Source organism: Miniopterus schreibersii (genome assembly GCF_964146895.1).
Source record: "Miniopterus schreibersii genome assembly, chromosome: 4".
Lineage (NCBI taxonomy): Eukaryota > Metazoa > Chordata > Mammalia > Chiroptera > Miniopteridae > Miniopterus > Miniopterus schreibersii.
In genome coordinates this window covers 62133556-62149050 of record NC_138105.1, presented here as the reverse complement: position 1 = coordinate 62149050, position 15495 = coordinate 62133556, and the positions used below count along the sequence as shown (strand labels likewise).

General features: G+C 44.0%; 1 protein-coding gene across 1 annotated transcript in view; it reads left to right on the top strand.

The window, feature by feature from the left end:
* ELP3 (elongator acetyltransferase complex subunit 3) overlaps positions 1 to 3798 on the top strand; it is a 75335-nt gene extending 71537 nt beyond the window's left edge. Inside the window, exon 15 of the mRNA XM_081137330.1 lies at positions 1266 to 3798. Within this exon, the coding sequence (XP_080993456.1) occupies positions 1266 to 1342 (77 nt within the window). The 3' untranslated portion in view covers positions 1343 to 3798. The remainder of the gene's footprint in view (positions 1 to 1265) is intronic.
* The last annotated feature ends 11697 nt before the right edge of the window (positions 3799 to 15495 follow it).

The following is a 15495-nucleotide window of genomic DNA, read 5'->3' as shown; positions in this document are numbered from 1 at the left end:
GGGCCAGGCACTGTAAGGAGAAACTCTGGTTTTCAATTACATTACACAAAGCTGTATGTCCTGCAGTTTAACTAGGAGACAGTGTCAGATCCCACAGGTTAAGGGCCCAGTTCCACAAGACGGCGCCCACCTCATTCCAGCCGCCAGTCTGGGTTGTTACCTGTGCTTTTAACCAGTGGGCTATAAATTGTAGGTCCCACAATCCCCTCCTACAGTTCAGTTAATTTGCTAGAGGCAGCAGCAGGAGGCAAAGACCTGGAACCAGAGAAAGAGCCAGACACACACAGGAACTTAGGGAAATTCACAGAGCCTGGAGCACAGTGTTCAAGGGGAGAGTAGTAGTAGCAAAAGATGGAGCTGGAAATATAATCGGATACTAGATCATGAAAAGCTTTAAAATAATTACAATAACAGCCAATATTTCTGAGGAATTGGCCTTTTCCAGACTCTAGACTAATCACATTTCTTGGACTGCCTCATTTAATACTCAGCATCCTTAAAACACAGATGCATTGTTACAGGTGATAAAATTACAGGTCCAGGCCTATATAACTGATCGAAAGCCCATTCTCGGAACCACTCCTATAGATGCTAGTACAGAAGCCATGCTTGAACCTCCTGTGAGCTCAGCTTCTTACATGTGATTGTATTTTGGATTGACGTAAATCAGCTAATGTTCCTTAAATGTACGCAAACATAAAACTGGTATAAACTCTGGGTGCTTATACTGATCATGTATCAAAATAAATCCACCAATTAATACAAACAAAACTATAAACTAATAAAGTTTAGTAGCATTGACTCAGTGTGACTGGTGGTATTTTGCTGATATTGTCGCTCTCAAGGAGTGAGTAGGGCCTACAAGTAAAGCACAGCAAACCTTTGCTCCTGGTGGTCTGTGGAGACCCCATTTTCCCGAACCTCTTGTGTCTCTCAGGCTTCTTGGAAAGCACAATGCTGCTGGGCTTCATTTGGAGGGAAGACATCTCACACTCAGTCCAGCTGAAGTAGTGCTGCCAACAGGACTGTACATATGCAGGCCCTGAAACACAGTTTCTGTATTTTAATGCATATGGAATTCAAAATAATAGAAATGGTCCAAACTTATTAAATTGAGACTCAATCTGGAACGTGGTGTGGTCTGTGAATGAGACGGAGAGGGGAGGAGAGTGGCTACGAGGGGAGCGTTTGCTGGCCTTTGAGGGTTGCTGTGGTTGTGCATAGTAGAGATCCCTTCTTACTTTTGTGGTTTTGCTTCTTCACAGGGGTTGGCACCAGGAATTATTACAGAAAGATTGGCTACAGATTACAAGGCCCATACATGGTGAAGACGCTAAAGTAATAGCCACACCAGTCCACCTTGATGCACCATTTCTGGCAGAAAGTGGAGATTCCAGATGTCTTGAATACTCAGCAGAGAGGCTAAGCAAACAGATGGACCTACCCTGTCCCCTTGGCAAGAAGCTTCACTCTCATCCTGCCGCTGCGGAGACTGGAAACTGCTTTCAGGGTGGGACCAGGTGTCTGGTGACCAAACACAAAGCCTCTGGTGCTCAGCGCTCCTGTGCCCTCCTGTCCTGCGTGTTCCCAAGAAGTCACTTCAGTTTTCAAGGCTTAAGTCATGTGTCCAGTTTCTAAATTCTGCATGAGGCCAGCAAGTGACTTACTCAGACACACTGGCCAGCAAATGAATCAACTCATTTGGATACCATAATTCATGAAATAAAGCTAGGTGGTGTTATTTCAGGAGTAAAGTTAGGAGTAACTTATTTATAAGGTAGATTTAGGGACAAAAAATCAGGTTGAACATAAGAAAACTGACAGATTTGAACTCTGGACTTGAACTGCATAAGCATTCCAGCCCAAGAAAATGAGCTTTTGTTTTATTGCAAATCATTCTGGTGTCTGTGCTCATGTTTGCAGTAACAGTGTGATGGAGAGGAATTGACATGTGTTTAAGTTTTAAGCCTGAAACCAGCCTTTTTCATTTGCAAGTCCACCATCTACAATGGGCCATTCTGAACCGCCTCAATTTCACATTTTTTGTCTGTACTTCCTATTCTCTTAACAACTGCACAACAGTGTGGGCAGCACTTACTATGCCCAGAGAGATGTTTGGCTTCCCCTTCTGTCTGTCCTGAGCAGGCGGAGTCTGACATACTTGTGTGTTAGGTGGTGTGGCCCTAAATCAAGACTTCCTCCCACAGGAGCTGTTCCCTGCATTTTAATTCTTTAACATAAATTTTGTTTTAAATGGAGAAAAGTAAGAGTTTAACTCACATGAAAGGAAAAAAAAAAGCAAAACAGGCCCAAATCTAAAAATAGGAAAAAGATTGGCTTTTCAGAGCATCGTCTTATAGAACTGTCTCTGTGTAAGTTGCAGGTAACCTGAGGAGACTCAGCCTGGAGAGGATGAGTTCTTAAGAGCATGGCTTACTAGCCCTGTGCCCCTCAGCTTCTGTGGCGTTTACAAAGGTTTACTAAATGGAATTGATTCTTCTAAAAGGTACAAAAAATGAAACCTTCAACAAACTAAGAACTTGTAAGAGGTTTTCCTCTCCCTGTAAATGCAGTGACATCTGCCGTGAATTTACAGGATTGAGTTTTCAGCCTGTGACACTGTTCACTTCCTCCTGGGTGCTGTCTGCCATTTCATTAAACTGCCACGAGGCAAATGGCATCGCCTTTCTCGTGGGCTCTGTAGAACTACGAAGGCTCTTCATGAGTGTAATTTAGGGAATTTATCTGCTTCTCAATTATGCCTGTTTTCCCTTTAAAAATAAAACTGTTAAACTAATAAAGCATATACCGTAATGGCTGTTTGCACACATCACTGAAGCCAGAACGGACAGCATGCTGGCCCAGGCTTTCCTCCACCTGCAGTGACCTTGACTTACTGCACAGGGTTCTCTGGGCCTCCAAGTTCTCATCTGCCCTGTTTACGTAAATGTATCAAAGTCTGTAAGGTGCAGGCAAGTACTTTATGTAAAAAGGCATTCACACTTAAGGCTCATTTTTAAATGACAATTTAGAGCAAGATTTTAAAACAAAATTGCCTAGGAACTTGCCCGTTTCTAATGGGTAACAGTCATTGTTTCATCTGGATTTTCATCTCGGGGCTCAGGAGTACCTGCCTAGCGCGTCCTCAGTCTTGCTTGGAGTGAGACTCCTAGCCTTATGCAGAGATGCAGAACTTTTAAAGCTTCACCGGGTGCAGTCCCTGCAGCGTTCTGTCTCTAGAACCAGCTTCTCTGCTGACTGCCCAGGACCTTTCCTGGCACTCGTGGTACTTGGCACTTCTGCGGCTTGGCCAGCCTGGCCCTCCCAGAGATGCGTGCTCCTCAGTAGAACAGGCCGCCTCATAAGAAAGATCCGTTAGGCACGACTCCACTGCCTCTGCACGAAACCTTGAGAGCTACAGCTTGCGTTTTCTGATCTGCATTGAGCAACTGAGCAACCACCTCAAATCCAAATAGCTCTGCTCAGTTCAGCTTCTTGTGAAATCACCTGGAGAGTTTAAAAAAATATATATATATATATGTGTGTGTGTGTGTATATATATATATATATCTCAAAATCAGACTGAAATCTATTTGAATAGAAAATGAGATTTTAAAAAAATACATTATCGCCCAGTGAAAGGATGAAAAGCTCCGTTTCTCAATGTGGAAATGAATGAACTCCTTTTAAAGGAAAAAGTTTCCACTGACCCAGGAGAATACAGAGATGCACAACTTTAAATCCGAAGCCCATTCACGGAAAACATCTTTCAGATAATAAATTTTCATTTCCAAAGCTGGTCTTTTTAAGATTATCATTTAATTGAAAACAAACATTTGTTCACAGAGAACTCACAGACCCCAGGGGTTACGAAAGACCTCACCAGCTAGGTTCTGAAAACCTGGGCTCCTCCATTAACTCAAGCTTTGTGGGCAGGTCCCCTTACCTGGAGCTGGAACTTCCCATTTGTCACGTGAGACACACGCCCATCTCTCAGGGTAAGGGCGGTCACATAAATCTAGGGTTGCGAATTGACAAAACCATACTTTGAAGGACAAGAGACTAGCTGAGACTGCAACAGCAAAAAGCATTTTTAAATATCCCTCTAATTCTGGGGGCTTCCCAGCAAGGTGTCCAGTGATCACTGTGTGCACTGAGCAGCTGTGTCCCCTTAGGGAGTCCCGGGGGGTGGGGAGAGGGGTGGCGCCGCGTTTCCGTATGCTAGAGTTGTGTATGCCAACAGTACATTTGTGTGTCAGTCTGTGAAGGGAGTTCCAAAAACTAAGTTTACCGGCTCTTTAAAGAAACTGATTTTAACAATCAAATACATGCCTATAAAAGTAGCAAGCCAGCTGCTGCTCTGCATCCAGATGTGCAGCATTATCTCCTACCTCTGTCTTCACACACTTGGAATACCCTGGTGCACCTGGAGAGCCCCCCCCCCCCTCCAGGGAAGAAACTGCCATCTACCAAGCCCCCCCGCGTGCTGTACCCTGCACAGAACCCTTGCATCCTTCACCCAGGTGATCCTCACTGCAGCCCCCAATTAACCACTGAGGACACGGGCCTAAAATCAGGGCCACCACGTTGCCCGTTCCAGGCAGTGCCTGTGGCTCACACACTATAATACGCAACATGTCCCTGGAGCGGCCCAGCCGGCAGCCCTGATCTCAGCCGCTAAGTGGGTTTAGGAGTCGAACCTGAGCCAGTGACTTTCGCTCCACTCTATCTCACATTTCCCTTCTTAGGGAGAAGAAAGTTTCACTTACGTTCAAAGAGGACCCTAACAGCTATTGAGCAGCACGTCTGTGCTTTCATGTCATTTCATCCTTGCAACAACCAGCCTGTGAGGAAAGTCCTATCTCAGTTTTTACAGTTGCAGGTAGTGGACGGGAATGGTTTCATCAGGAGAGCATGCAAAGCAAACAGCCTGCTCGTTTTTAAAAAGTGAAAATAGCTTTTCTAAAAATTATACATGCTCATTATGGAAATAAATTTGAAATAAAACAAAAAAGCACAAGATAATCTGAACGAATGCTTTTATATAAAAATTCACACCATCACAGGCAACTGTGTTAAGCCCTGCGGTCAATGTCCTTCCATCCATCTCCCCCCAGATACACGCGCGATCAGTTTTGCATAAAACGGCTACACCGTGTTGCTTTGCAACCTTGACAAAATGTCATGGGAACATCTCATGTCAATGCACACGGCTCTTGCATCATCCTTTTTAATGACTAATGTTCCACTGTCTGTAGGTACCACTATTTAAGCAGGTCTTTCATATCTTACATTCTTTTATATTATTGTCACAACAGCTAGACTCGTGGATTAAGCATGAGGGCTGCACACGTTATTGACTCAATACTAAGGTTTGCTTTAAGTTTTTATCTAAAAGCATTCACTCACCCATGGCAGGCTTCCTCGGTGGCCCTCCCTATCGTTCTACCCCCAAGTCTTTCAGCCCTCCCTTCGTTTCAGTCCTCCAGGAGGTGGGGGAGGAGCACACCTGTCTGGCGGCTTGGCCTTTTCCATTAAGAAGGCGGCAGCACATTTGATCGTGAACAAGTCCCATCAAACAAAATGTCAAGCTGCCGGTTCACTGAAAGGTACTGGAGCGTAAACATGCTTCTATTGAGGTTAGAGGTGACCGCACCTTACATTTTCTCCCCTGATAGAAGTTACTGTTTCAAGACAGATTCCCTTGCCAGCTAAAGCCTGCAGAGAAGGTTATTTTCTTGCCACAGGACTGATCTTGTCTGGAAGGTGACAGTAGCTACTGTCCCAACCAGGGCATGTGGGGAAGGGCTCAGCTCTTGGGCCCCTCAAGGGAAAGCAGGCCCAGTGGTCAGCTAGCTGCCTGGGTTGGAGGCTTCTGCCTCTGTGTAGCTTTGCAAGAACTAGGGTCTTGGACTATGGTGTGTTTGGGGTGTTGGGGCAGCAGGTAAAGGATCATTTACATCAACCTGAAGAAAAGGAAAGGAAGGAAACCGGGGAAAGAGGAAGAAAAGGAAATAACATCTTTGAACAGAGAGGCCTGGTATTGACCTCACAATTATCCTCTGAGGCTGGAGTTACAGTCTCCATTTTACAAATGAGAAACCAGGGTTCAAAACCGGTAAGTAAATTAACCAAGGCCACAGCCAGTGAGTGAAGAGCTGAATATAACGGCAACAAACTGACATTCGCAAACTCATAAAGCTTCAAGGATTCTAATACCTACGGGCAATGGGGGCTCTAGAATTTCTAAAACAAAGGGTTTCAGGATAGCAATTGGATTGGGAAGGGTGTGGGGTTTTTTGAAGCTATATTTGCCTAACAGATACTGTTTGCCCTCCACCCCACCTTCCTGAAGCCACTTCTTGGCACAACTGCCAATTAGCTCTTCCTTGAAAAAATACAGCCAAGAGATACATCTAAATAAAGGACTAAGAATAGGGGCAATGCCGAAAGAAAACCAGCAGTAAGTAACCAATCTAGTTAAAGAGAGAACTGAAACTAAGTTGCTGTTACAGAAAAGAATGAAAGCTGGGTTGAAGTAAGGATTGAATACTCATCTAGTTTTGCTCCCACCCAAAGCTCACACATACACACAAAGGGGATTTTTAAAAAACAAAAAAAACAAACGCCACATGCCCAGCCAGGCGTGGCTCAGTGGTTGAGCAATGACCTAGGATCCAAGACATAGAGGTTCGATTCCCAGTCAGGGCACATGCCCAGGTTTTGGGCTCAATCCCCAGCAGGGGGCGTGCAGGAGGCAGCCGATCAATGACTCTCATCATTGATGTTTCTGTCTCTCCCTCTCCCTTCCTCTCTTTGAAATCAATAAAGATATATTTTTTAAAACACAAAAAAACAAGCACCATAAATCCACAAGAACAGGAAGAAAAGACAAAAAGACAAAAGCGGTAAGATTTTGGAAGCAGTACAGCAGATGGACAGTAGTAACTCAGCAGTTACCAGGCAGTGGGGAAAGTTGGAGCCAATACAATTTATATCACGAAACGTCCAAAGCCCCTGGGACTGACATCACACACTGGAGAGCAAGGGAAGACAAGACGCCCAAACGAGGAGGACTGATGAAAGCTGACAGCACCTAGGTCCCCATTCCCGTTTCCTCCACGAAGCGATGCTCTCTTCCCGCCTCAGCCGTAGTCGGGAGGTTGATTCTCTGAAGTGGTCACACAGGACCTTTGGAAAGAGAACTCTAGACATAGCTGAAGGTCAGGGTAATGGAACAGAACGCGTGAGCCCACGTGTACCAAATAGTACTGGCACTTCAGTCGTCTTCCCCAAGTCGTTTTCAGAAAGCTGGCGGCTAGACCTTTTCCCTACAAGCCAGAAACTGAAAGGCTCTTCTGGACAATCTAGCCAGCGCTAGAGAAAAGACCCCTAAGTACCGTCATATGTAAGTTTCTCAAGAAACAATCCGGATGGCCACTACACAGCAAAATCCGTAAGCTCCCTTGTTAGGGACTGAATGTGTCCCCCCAAAGTTCATATATTGAAGCCCACCCCTCAGTGTGACTGTGTTTGGAGATAGGGCCTTCTTGAAGGTAAAGTTAAGTGAGGTCGTAAGGGTGGAGCCTTGATCCAATAACATTAGTGCCCTCATAAGGAGAGACAACAGAGGAAAGTGGCGTCACAAGATGATGACATTAGTCCCTTTTGACTATGCTCCCCCTACAAGAAGAACAAACAACTCTTCTTGTCAAGCATGGACAAGACACCGCTGAGAGAATTCTAGATACAGGGGTGGGGCTAAAGCAACCCCTGCACCACAGAGACCAAAACATCCCATTCCTGGGATACGAGGAGCAGCTTCACACTGACTACACTGCCCCCCCCCAGGCCAGTGCAATACCACACCAAGGGGTTTCCTCAGCACCTACGGCTCTTCCAGGGGAAAAGAGCCTCTGGTGAACATCTAGCTCCCCCAGCATTCTGGGTCACTTCATGGGATCCCCCACTCTGGTCTTGCCCCATAGGGACTGCAGGGGAATCTGTGGGCCTTGAGCCCTGGGAATCTAATTGTGACAGAGAAGGCGGGGAGCTTGTAACAGCCAGCACTCAGGTCTTGGCAGACCAAGTTCCTACCTGCAGTGCCCAAGTAGTAATCCCAACCGTCGCAGCTGTTTTGCCCATCTGCAGAGCCAAGGCAGTGACATAGTCTGACCAGGAGGCTCAGTGGGATGCGTGTCTGCCTGATCCAGGTCTTCAAACAAAGAGCTTTGCCAGTTCTAGAGCCTGGTCTGCGCCCACCCGGGCAGGGGAGCTGAGTCATAGCCTTGTTCACAAGCTCCTCTCAACCAGAAAGCCTAATTGGGGACACCGGGAAGCTGCATGGCCCAGCCACGCTCGAGCAGAGCGTAGAGCAGGCGGAGCTGATCGTGCACGGAGCAGAGCAGTGGCCCCATTCAGCCAGGGGGCTTGGAGAACGGGCCCACTTGAGTTAAGACCACAAACAGCACTGACACCCTTGGAGCTGGTTCTCTCACTCCACCTTGGCAGGGAAACTAGTTCGTAGCCCCAGGGAAGCTCATTGCGGAATACAGCCTTCAGCTGCCCTGCCAGGGAACCTACCCAGAATACATGGGAAGCTGGGTAGCCCATCGAACTGCTCTGCTTACAGAGGCACTTGAGCAGAGAGCAAAGCCCATGGCTTTTCCCATCTGCAGAGCAAACCTAGTGGCCCTGACTGGCTAGGAAATTCAAGGCGGTCATGCCTGATCCCGGTCCCCAAAGAATAAGCTGTGCAGGTCACGAGGCCTGCCCTGCTGCCCTGTGAGGGCAGGGAAGCTGATTCACAGCCCCATCTACTGCTGAGTGTAGTACCCAGATCTGACCCCCTAGTAAGCCTGACCAGAGAACCCAGGCAACTTCAGAGCATCCTACAGCCTTGCTTGGGCAGGAAACCCAGCCAGCAGTCTTATCTAAGGGAACCAATCAGCCAGTGAGCAGAAACCCTCCATCCCAACCTCGGAGTTCAGGTAGTGGCCTCACCCAAAAACGGACCCTTTTAGCAAGTCCCGCCTGCTCGAGGATATCACCAGCAGACATGACCAGAATCCAAACTGAGCTGGTTGGTGACAAACTGTCTCTGCCAAAGGGAACCTGTAAATTCTGGAAGAGGAGAATTTACAGGTTCCCTTTACTGACTCAAATGTTCAGATGCCAATGTAAGGAATCAAGGATTGCAAAATATCAGGTAAACATGTTACCACCAAAGGAAACCAACAAAGCTCCAATAACCCTAGAGAAAAGGAGATCTATGAACTATCAAACAAATAATTCAGAATAATCCTCTTAAGGAAGTTTAATGAACTATAAGAGCACACGGGCAACTAAACAAAGTTACGAAAGCAATGCATGAACAAAATGAGAGAGTTCGACAATGAAATGGGAAAGAAAAGAAAAAATAGGAGATTCCAAGATGGTGCAGACTGAGTGGAAGCCACACTGACACTCTCCCGGGACTAATTTGGATTTACAACTAAAACGTAGAAAAAACATCCTGAACACCATCCTGAAAACCAACTGAAGACAAGCTGGAGAGCACCCTCATAACCCAGGAGGAAAAGTAGAGACTGCAAGGAGACTGGTAGGAAATGCGGACGCTAGAGGGCTACTCCGCTCCCACAGGCAGCAGCTGAAGGTTCGGAGGGAGGGAGATCTCAGCTGGGGGGGTTCCCACTGAGGACTCTGGGGCCTAAACCCCAAGCTGGGCTCCCCAGCCCAGGGCACCAGAACTGAGAAAGGTGCCCACATAACATGTGGCTGTGAAAAGCAGCAGGGTTTCTGCCTGCCAGGGAGAGGCAGCTGGAACCGCAGGCACCCTCTTAAAGAGCCAACACACAATGTTTCGTGGGCAGCCACTCACCTTGGGCTCCGGCGGAGGGGGAGTGGAGTGGACTGGAGCTGTGTGGGGAGAATCTGGGGAGAGTCATTCCCCCAGACTGTGGGGGACATCTTTCTTGGGAGGCGAACTTTCGGCTTTTGCCTGAGGGGGGAAGCAATTTCCCCACCCTGCTGGAGAGCCTCTCGCCCTGCCCAGAGGAGTTTCTACAGCCTGAGGCTTGTTAAGAGACTGATAACAACTAGCCACCCCGTCCTGTGGAGCTTCTACAGCCTGAGGCTCATTAAGAGGATCAGATTAACAAGTCTGCAGACTGAGGCAGACCTCAGGGTGCTTTGAGTTTTTGCCTGATCTGTTTTGGGACCTGGGCCTTAGAAAAGCAGACTTTGTTGTGCATCTCAGTCCTGTCCAAATGCATCCAGCTCCAGCAGTGGAGACTTCAAGCCTGGGGGTTGTTGATAGCCCCAAACAGGGTACTCAGGGCCAGTCACAAACTGCATCTGACATTGGCCTGTACAAGAGACCCACCAAAAAGACTGCGAGTCCTAGCAGATCTACCTAACATTTAGCCAAAATGGGGAGACCAAAAAACAAGCCCCAAATGAAAGAACAAGAGAAGTCTCCAGAAAAAGAGCCCAATGAAACAGAGATAAGCAACCTCTCAGATATAGAGTTTAGAATACCGATTGTAAGGATGCTCAACAGCATGAAAAAAGATTTGGAAACTATGAAAAATGACCAGTCAGAAATGAAGAATTACATAGCAGAAATAAAGATTACATTAGAAGGAATAAACAGCAGATTATAAGAAGCTGAGGATCGGATCAGTGAATTAGAAGACAGGGTAGAAAAAAATCTCTCAATCAGAGACCCAAAACCAAAAAGCAATTTAAAAACAGGAGGACAGTCTAAGGGAGCTGTGGGACAGCATAAACCGTAACAATATTCGTATTATAGGAGTGCCAGAGGAGGTTGAAAGTAAGCAGGGGTTAGAGAACCTATTTGATGAAATAATGGCAGAAAACTTCCCTAACCTGGTCAAGGAAAAAGGCACACAGGTTTTGGAGGCACAGAGAGTCCCAAGCAAGAAGAATCCAAAGAGGTCCACGCCCAGACACATCATAATTAAAATGTCAAAAATCCAAGACAAAGAATCTTAAAGGAAGCTAGAGAAAAGCAAACTGTTACCTACAAAGGAGCTCCCATAAGGCTGTCATCTGACTTCTCATCAGAAACTCTATAGGCCAGAAGGGAATGGCATGAAGTATTCAAGGTAATGCAAAAGAACGATCTGAAACCAAGACTACTCTATTCAGCAAGATTATCAATCAAGCTGGATGGTGAAATAAAGAGCTTCTGAGACAAAAAAAGGTTAAAAGACTTATTCACTACAAAACCAGCATTACAGGAAATGTTAAAGGGACTGCTATAATTAGAATTAGAAATAAAGAGAATGAGAAACAGCTATAAAGAAACAAAATGTCAGTAGGTATCTTTCAATAATAACCTTAAATGTAAAAGGATTAAATTCACCAATAAAGAGATGTAGGGTGGCTGAATGGATAAGAAAACATGACCCAATTATATGCTGTCTACAAGAGACCCACCTCAGAACAAAAGACTCATACAGGCTGAGAGTGAAGGGATGGAAAAAAATTTTCCATGCAAATGGAAATGAAAAAAAAGCTGGGGTAGCAATACTCATATCAGACAAAATAGACTTCAAAATGAAGACCATAATGAGAGACAAGAAAGGTCATTACATAATGCTAACAGGATCAATCCAGCAAGAGGATATAACCCTGATAAACATATATGCACCCAATATAGAAGCACCTAAATTTATTTAAAAACTTCTAGAGGACTTTAAGGGACAGATCGATAGCAATACAGTCATACTCAGGGACTTTAACACCCCACTGACTTTACTGGATAGGTCTTCCAGACAAAAAATCAACAAGGAAACAGTGACCCTAAATGACACACTAGATCAGATGGATTTAATCGACATTTACAGAACATTCTACCCCAAAACTGTAGAATATACATTCTTCTCAAGTGCACACAGGACATTCTCAAAGATAGACCACATGTTAGGACACAAAACAAGTCTCTATAAGTTCAAGAGAATGGAAATCATATCAAGCATCTTCTTGGATCACAATGGCATGAAACTAGAAATCAACTACAATAAAAACACTAAAAGACATTTAAACGCATGGAGACTGAAAAGCATGTTTTTAAACAATGAATGGGTTACCAGAGAGACCAAGAAAGAAAGAAAAAACTTCCTGGAAACAAATGAAAATGAACACACAACAACTCCACATCTATGGGACACAATGAAAGCAGTCCTGAGAGGGAAGTTTATAGCACTACAAGCCTACCTCAAAAAACAAGAAAAACTTCTAATAGACTCTTTAACCCTACAACTCAAAAACTTAGAAAGGGAACAACAAGAAAAGTCTAGAGTAAGTAGAAGGAAAGAAATAATAAAGATTAGAACAGAAATAAATGACATAGAGACTAAAAAAAACAATACAAAAGATCAATGAAACCAAGAGCTGGTTCTTTGAAAAGATAAAAAAGATTGATGAACCTTTAGCCAGACTCATCAAGAAACAAATAGAGAGGACCCAAATAAACAAAATCAGAGATGAAAGAGGTGAAATAACAAGTGACCCAACAGAAATACAAAGGATTGTAAGAAAATACTATTAACTAAATGCCACCAAGCTGGACAACCTGGATGAAATGGATAAATTCCTAAAAAAATACAACCTTTCAGAACCCAATCAGGAAGAGTCAGAAAGTTTAAATAGGCCAATATCTGCTGATGAAGTTGAAGCAGTAATCCAAGGGCTCCCAGCACACAAAAGCCCTGGCCCAGATGGCTTCACAGGAGAGTTTTACCAAACATACAAAGAAGAATTAACACCTATCCTCCTCAAACTATTTCAAAAAATCCAAGAGGAAGGAACACTTCCAGACTCTTTTTACGAGGCCAGCATTAGCCTAATTCCAAAACCAGATAAAGATACTACAAAGAAAGAGAATTATAGGCCAATATGCCTGATGAACATAGACGCTAAAATCCTCAACAAAATATTAGCAAATCGGATCCAGCAATACATTAAAAAGATCATACACCATGACCAAGTGGAATTTATTCCAGGGATGCAAGGCTGGTACAATATTAGTAAATCAATAAATGTGATACATCACATAAACAAATTGAAAGATAAAAATCACATGATCATATCAATAGATGTAGAAAAAGCATTCAATAAAATCCAACACCCATTTTTGATCAAAACTCTCAGCAAAATGGGAATAGAGGGATCATACCTCAACATAACAAAAGCCACATATGACAAACCTACAGCCAACATCATACTCAGTGGGCAAAAATTAAAACCATTTCCCCTAAGAACAGGAACAAGACAGGGGTGTCCACTTTCACCACTCTTATTCAACATAGTACTGGAAGTCCTATTCAAAGCAATTAGACAAGAAGAAAACATAAAAGGCATCCAAATTGGAAAGGAGGAAACAAAACTGTCATTATTTGCAGATAACATGATATTGTACATAGAGAATCCTAAAGACTCCACCAGAAAACTACTAGATTTAATAAATGAATTCAGCAAGGTAGCAGGATGTAAAATTAACACCCAGAAATCGATGGCATTTTTATACACCAATAATGAACTCTCAGAAACAGAAACCAAAAAAACAACCCCATTTACCATTGCAACTAAAAAGTAAGATACCTAGGAATAAACTTAACCAAAGATGTAAAAGACCTTTACTCAGAAAACTATAGGACACCGAAAAAAGAAATAGAGGAAGATATAAACAAATGAAAAAATATACCATGTTCATGGGTTGGAAGAGTATTATGCTAAGTGAACTAAGTCAGAGAAAAAAACAAAAACCCTCATAGCTATAAAGAGCAAATGGATGGTTGCTAGATGGGGAGGCTTGGGGGAGGGGGAGTGAAATGGGGGAAGGAATTGAGGTATACAAATTGCCAGTTATAAAAACAGTCACAGGGATATAAAGTACAGCATAGGGAATATAATCAATAATATTCTAATCTCTGTGTTTGGTGTCAGGTGGGTACTAGATATATGGGAGTGATCACTTCATAAGTTATAGAGATGTCTAATCACTACGTTGTACATCTGAAACTAATATAATATTGTATGCCAGCTGTAACTGAAAAGTAAAAAAAATTTTTTTAAAGACAGTTCATGCTTCATTCACTCAGCCTATTTAATTAGCATGGACAACACCAGACTTCTATTTTAAACTGAAAATCAAAAACATTTAATAACAAATACTTAACTGTTCTTTTGTTTTAATAATTCATTACCCTCTTTGAAAACGGACACAGTTTTCCCCGGTACCAAGATATTAGCTCCTAGGGCGGGACTTGACATTGCTCTGTATAGAGAATTTAGCCTTGACTCCTTAGACTAGGATTACATAATGGGTGAAATCGTTTTCAACCACAGGAAATTTAGAATGAAATAAAATTCATATTATCAATACTTCAGGGTTATGGTTAGAGGTTATCTATGTATGTGATGTTTAAAGTGTCAGTTTTCAGACTGTGACATTGTAGATTGACAGTTTAGTTTGCTATTCCAATTCAAAATATGCAATTGAAATTTAGACTTAGGATTTCAAGTTGAAAGGTGTGAGAGAATTTGACTAAATTTCTAAACAATGCTAGAGTGTTGAAGAAAACTTGAAATTTGCTCCATTTAAATTTTTATATATTAGATTTATAAGAAATTTTTAAAATCACTTGGGAAGGTTTTGCTTGTTGAGATCATAAGTTGCCCAATCAGGCATTTGAAGTACACAGAAAAAAAAATCAACTATATTGATTTTCTAGGAATTTATAAATGTGACTTAATACATTTAAGAACATTTTATGAACTGAGTTGAGAATAGGACTGATTTTGAAGATTCGTGCTTAAACTGCACCCCCAGTATGGAGAACTGCAGGGAATCAGCATATTCTCACGATCTGTAATCTCATTTAACACTGGCGTTTGCAGAGCAAGTTTGCCTACCCTGAGAAAGTCAACAATCTAAAACTACCCAACGGTGGTCAGTTGACAACATTCATTTATGACCAAGAACCGACTAGAGCAGGGAAACCTGCCGAATGCTAGAGGAGTGCCCGCAGTGACAGGACTCCGGGGAGCCCTAGGGAGAGGGTCATGAAGGACGAACACAAGCTTGCTGCCAGGGAGCAGGGTGCGGAGACCCTGACCAGCCTGCACGGAGAAGCCGGAGGGAGCAGCGCGCAGCTGCAGCTGGGGTGCGGCCTGGCCCGCCCGCGACGGTTACTAAACGCAGGGCGCCAGGGCTGGTTTTAGAAAGAAATAAGCTGAACCTGAATGAAGGAGCTAAGACATGTGAGAATTCAAAATGCAGCAGCTCAGGACAAAAAGGAGGTGGCAGGGTCGGCGGGGGGGGGACACAGTGCTGCAAATGCTGTGTCCTTAGCTGCACTGACTCAGGCACAGTGACACAAGTGTTTTACGCACCTTTCTAAGGAGAGAGTCAGGCCTGGAGCCCCACCCGCTGCCCCTCCGGGCTGTGCGCTGCTCCAGGCCTGG